The sequence below is a fragment of the Condylura cristata genome, unplaced genomic scaffold (assembly GCF_000260355.1).
Source record: "Condylura cristata isolate star-nosed mole 26May11 unplaced genomic scaffold, ConCri1.0 scaffold00008, whole genome shotgun sequence".
Lineage (NCBI taxonomy): Eukaryota > Metazoa > Chordata > Mammalia > Eulipotyphla > Talpidae > Condylura > Condylura cristata.
This window is the reverse complement of record NW_004567109.1, coordinates 53,763,235-53,769,245: the sequence shown is the minus strand read 5'-3', so window position 1 is coordinate 53,769,245 and position 6,011 is coordinate 53,763,235. Positions and strand designations below refer to the sequence as shown.

At 37.3% G+C, this 6,011-nt stretch overlaps 1 protein-coding gene across 2 annotated transcripts in view; it reads right to left on the bottom strand.

Moving 5' to 3' along the window:
* Window positions 1-692: 692 nt before the first annotated feature.
* The window catches only part of LMO4 (LIM domain only 4), a 16,532-nt gene continuing 11,213 nt past the window's right edge, over window positions 693-6,011 (bottom strand). For both annotated transcript variants that reach the window (XM_004679186.2, XM_004679187.2), the window contains exon 5: window positions 693-1,799. In XM_004679186.2, the coding sequence (XP_004679243.1) occupies window positions 1,791-1,799 (9 nt within the window). In that variant the 3' untranslated portion in view covers window positions 693-1,790. The remainder of the gene's footprint in view (window positions 1,800-6,011) is intronic.

Sequence of the window (6,011 nt, the reverse complement as noted above, 5' to 3'; positions counted from 1 at the left end):
CAAATCACAAAGGAAAGCTATTGAGATGTGCCAAACTAGACCTTGCTAGTGAACCTATTCCTATTCTCAGAACGATGGTCTATATTGAGTACCTTCCTGCAACAACAAAAAAATCAAAGAAATGCCATTTTTTGAATGAAAACTAAAGGTAGCATTATAAACACACCTGGTCCTATTCACCTGTGATGGATGTTGTTGAGATTTGCTCACATGAGGCCATGTACTTCCCAGCACCAGCGCAGTGCCGAGTCCTTGACCTATCCTGATTTCTGCAGGGCACCTCTGTAGGCCATGCACACAGCGTCAGGACTCCTCTGGTGACTAGAACTAGCAACTAAATCTCCCAAGACTATTACTAAATGAAATCTAAATCCTCCCCAAACATATGGAAAAGCGGAGTCAGTAGAGGAGTCTCAGAGCAAAACAAAATAAACAAACCCTACAGCCGACCACATGAAGTCTAAAAGTATACCAAAAATGGCTGTGTCACCTCTGGAAGATGCCTGTAAAAGAGTCGGGGTCCCTAACCGATGGAACTTCAAAACAGGGTTCAGGTGTGGCTTAGAAATGCTACTCCTGTGAAAGTGATAAGCCTGGTAAAAGAGCAAGATGCTTACGCCACGGCCTTTAACATGTTTTTCCATCAATACCCAAGGCTTTCTATTAAAAAAATAATAATAAAGCCAAATAGCTGAAGAATCAAACAAATATTTATATATAAACACAAAAGATTCACTGTGATATATAGGAGACAATAATGAAGTGCTGTTAACAGAATATTAACTTATAAAAGGACTCCGTTTGAAACATTGCTTGTACTCCTGCCAAAAATGGCATGGTTAAGTAATCGGAACACCTTATTGGCCCAGAGCTAAATAAATACACATACTACACCTCCCTCAACCCCTAAAATTTAAAGTGAGCTTGGCAATGAACAAAAAAGAAAACCCAGTTTTTCCAAAATACAGAAGAGAAAAGGCAGTGTTTAAACCCAAACTCCATGGAGTATTTTTTTCTTTTAAGTTTTTATTATTTAAATACACCATACTAGAGCAAATGTCTCTGAAAATATCACAAATAAAAGATTTTTTTCTTCATTCAGCAAATTAGAAGTAGGGGGAAATTTCTACACAGCAGCTGCTACGAGCCTGATTTTTTTTCCAATTTTTTCTCTTTTTTTTCGTTCTTTTTTTTTTTCCTTTGCCATGGGAGTAGCAACATTAGGACGAAAACACTTACATGCATACATACATTGTATTTTACAGAGATACAATAAAAGTGTTTGTGATAGAATATCACAAAAGCCACATCTCTTCCCTTTATCTCATGTTCAGTTTTGATTGAAACACATTTCCTTACAACACTTAAATATACAAAGAGCAAAGAGAATGTTGTTAAGGTAAAACACAGGGTACAAACTCTGGCCAGTGCCCTGCTAATTGTTAATGAGGGTAGAAAGCAGATTTGAATGCTTCTTTTAATTAGCTTCATTAGTCATTTCCCTCCTCCCAAGCTCCCTCCCCCCCCAAGATGTCCTCCGGTGGATCTTTTTTCATTTTCTCTACAGTCTCCCATTAGCCCAGGTTCATGGAGTCCTTAATGTTCATATTCAGTCATTTTAATACACCAATAAATGCGGGAAGGGCAATCAAGACTAAAGAAGGTGCAATGGCATGGAGCTGGCACTGGAGCTAGCTACAAAGGTGACTTGTCTACTGAAGACACATGGGATCCACCTGTGATGAACAAAATCTGAGATGAAGGCACGCATTCTGCATTACTCTGACCTTTTAGCAGACCTGCAAGAAATAAAAACGGGCATCTTAGCTAAAATGCTAAATTTGAGCGATATTAAACTCAAACATGACTGCTTTTGTCTTCTCTACATTCACTAATCTGCTTTTATTATTTTCCAACTGTGACTTGATGGACACTTTCTACGCTACTTACTCCGGCAGCGAAGAACTAAAGCATAACATTTTCTGCAGTTTTACTAGCGGAGAAAATGAGACAGTAAATGGACTTTGAGAAAGTTTCTGGTGTAAAGTTCTACAAGGAATTGCTTAACGCTGTTAATAGCAAACTTCTTTTTGCAAAGCATGAATTAGAACATCTTGCTTACCAGTCTTAAAAGGACACTCAGAGGCAAGCGCCTCCCCCCATGAAGTTTTGGATTCACATGAGCTCACTTGCATAACCTTTAGCAAGAACTTATCATGTCTCTGTTTCTGTTATCACATGTTTAAGTACGGATAATAAGGCTGGCATAAGGATTACATAATCTACATGGAGCATTTCAACACTGGCCAGCACTTAATCAAAGCCAAACAAATATTGACAATTATCATTAGATACTGATATGCCCATGTGACATTTGATCATCCATGCCCTTCTCAACTTAACTGGTATTGTGGGTGAGTGTGTATTCATATATTTACATGTACATCCATATACAGAAACATATTTACATTTCATTTAGTATTCCCTATCTGCTACATCACTTAATATCACCAATGTTGTAAATGTATACATTGAACATATGAATGTGCTGATGACATATGTAATCAATTAAACAACATAGTTCAATGGAAGTCTAACTTTAATGTCTAACTTAGAAATGATCCAGAGTCATCAAATGCAATGTTTGCAATTACCAAAATGAAATAATACATATTAGGTTTTTATGGTTTTTAAATGACATTTTGAGCTTCCCAGGAAGTTCTGGGTTCACCCTTGCCCTAACTTACTCAAAGCCTGAAGTCTATTAGGAACTGCAACCCCCCACTTCCAAGCTAATTAAAGTGGTGGAGGCTTAATTCCCCAGAGTGGAAGCTCAGTGTGAGAAAGGTAATTTGTCTGTCCAGAACAAAGATGCGGCAGCAGCCAGCGAACATATTTAATAAATGAGCATCAAATGTCCTCTACGATGGACACACACACACACACACACACACACACCAATTATGTAACTATGGGGGAACAGAGAAGTGATATGTAAACTGGAACACTCGCAAAATTTTCCACCAACTAAAAAGTGTTTTATTCTATTGAAAATAAATAATTCTAGATGGAGCCATCACTCTCAGTTGGAAGGAAGAACTCCAGAATAGGCAAAAAAACACATGCACAAAAATTATCCACAAAGCCCAACTGTATTTACGTAACTCTTTAAAAGGCAGTATTATGCTGAGGGCAGCCAAGCGTCTTTTAAATGATATAGGTAAAAAATTGTGTAAACCCTTAAACATCAGTGCTCTGAGATTTCACGTCAAGAGACCATGCGATTTAAAAGCTTAAAATGATTTTTCTTATAGTAACCAAAAAGCAAGGATGCCAAACAACTAAACTACACATCCTAGACATCAGGAACAAATTTCAGGAGAATAAAAGTTCAAAAAGACCAGGCGAGAAGAACCTATCTTTCCATACAATTAACTGCCTTTAAAGAGAGGATGTCCAAATAGTCAACCCAATACTTTAAGCCAGAGGACACTGGGTCCATTTATTATGCATCATACACTGAAAGTGTAAATGCATCTGCAAATAGAAGGAAAACTGCCAAAACTAGTTATCTCATTTTCCTGACCCAAACTATGGAGAAATAAAATAATACGAAACCGTCTCTCTCCCCCCCATCCCCCCTCCCCTGCCATCTCATCTCCTTCAGAAAAGAAACACCACAGGGTTTTGGAAAAATCATTTTAAAGCATTCTTCAAGTCCAAAATGCAGTTTATGTTCCACCAGAAAGTGTGTTACCTTTACTCCCCCCCCCCCCACTGTCCTCTCAATTAATATCTCACTGGACCGTGTTCAGCCTGCCCCAAACCTTTATTTACAAAAACTACCTTGTGAATTAACTGTGCTTACAATGAGCTGAACACCACGGGCAAAAATGTGAAACATTTATGCCAACAGGGAAATGTTCTTAATTAACATCACCCCCAAAACACAGCTTTCTCTTCAGTGTCTGACAAGAACGTATCCTTAAGTTATATTTCCTCATGTCTTTAGGAGCTATTAATTTCTGAAGGCCACCTGTCTCTTTCTGGCTTCTAACGTTAAGAAAAGATACACTAGTAGGTTATCATTTTTTGCCTAATGTATTTTGTGTTCCAAAATGAGCACACCTTTCATCCTGAAAAAGGTATGGAAAATGGAAGACGTCTAGACGTATACAAAAGCACAATACACACAATTCTACACATGTAAACCAGATTCTCCTCTCATTTCTCTCCCTGACACTCCAATTTCACATCAGCCTGTCCTCAGTAAGCAGGTGCTGAGGCCCTGGCTCCTATTTCTCACTAGCCTTTTGCATCAGGTAGCTAGTTAACATCGTTACTGCCAGAGTTCAGAGCGGCACAGTCTGGCTACCTTTTCCATCTTGCCTCTGTATATTGGTGAGCTTTAACAACTCACCATGTTTTGCTAAGTCCGGGAAAGAAATGGTATAAGAAACCAACAACAAATTAAATATAGAAATTAGGAAAAAACAAAGCTACTACACTAGAAAGCAGACCAACTATTTTTATCGTAACACAGTTTGGGGGGCAGGGGCCAGGGTTGGGGGGTACTATCAAAGTACAAATGGCTTCGTCTCTAAACTGAAATGGGCATTTCAAAATAGTGATGTTACCTTTTCATTGTTCTCAACTCTGCCCTATAGATTCACTTCATTAAAATTAAAACCATGAAAATCTGTAAGTATTTATATGTATTGGCATTTATTAAAGAAGCTTGAAATGTCTCCTGGTTGGTTAAATTGCAATAAAAAAAATCAGAATTCTATTCTCGAATGTTATTTTACATAGTTTCACATATTAGCAAATCAAACAAGAAGTGTGAATATTCTGATGTAATTAACTTTCCCTTACTACACTTAAAACTTGAATAAGGGGGAAAGGATAGATACAAGCATTCAAACATAGGAGAATAATCTTAAGCGGTGAAGTTTTCAAATCTTAGTCATGTTCTCCCCACACGGCATTACAAAAATACATTACGTAAGACAAAGAAGCCTAGTATTTTTTCTTCAGACTTTTGAAGCTCGCTAAATTCCTATTTGCAGATAAATGTTGTTTTTTTTGTAATCCTTACAACAGACATTAATGAAGTTCCTATTGTAAATCCATAAAGAATTACCAAGTGAAGTGTGCACTTTTTGTTTCAATGCAATAACTCAGTCCTGTGTGATTGCCTGGGTTAATGATGAAAAAGTCAAACATACTATCAGAGCTGATGGAAAAATCTATCACCAATCTGAAATTAAAATTCATCTGTGGTCAATAAGATTTAATATCCATGCAAGTGGCGCTGTAAAGAGTAAATGAATCAATGTCATCAATACATAATCAGTATGAAATATGATGTGAATAAAATTATGCGCACGAGTCATACATTTCACTCTTTTCTGGGCCAGTGTGGAATGAACAGTCTCTTAACTGAAGGTTGACAGTAATTGTTACAAATTAGGCACAGCAGTTATCAAAATGCACTCACTTGCATAGCTATAGGACTTATTAGGGAGATTAAAATAGATCTAAAACTATCCAGTACTGGGGGTGCTGGACAACTGTTGATCGCCATTTCCCCTCTGAAGTGTCTTCTAATTATTACATGACTAGTACACGTGTAAAATTTCCTCATTTCTAACTCGGGTCCAATAACTTTCGAGATGTGTTATCTTTAAGGGTGTTAAGAGTGGTAACCAAGTGATTAGCAGGGCAAGAACTTAGTTTTCAAATCACAACTTAATCATTTTACAGAACTGCCAATCACCAAAAATGGGATCCTGGAATCTAACCTGCTCTCCAAAAATAAAAAACACAGTAAATTGGAAAGCAAGTGTTCAGACTGCTATTATCAATGCAGAAAAATCATTCTCATGAGAAAAGATGTGTATTCCTTTCTGCTACCATAAGCTTTCTAATTTCCCTCATCTCATCATGTTCCTGCGTTTCAAAATTATCAAGTAGGATAAACTGGCTATAGGAAATTTTGTGTTTCACCT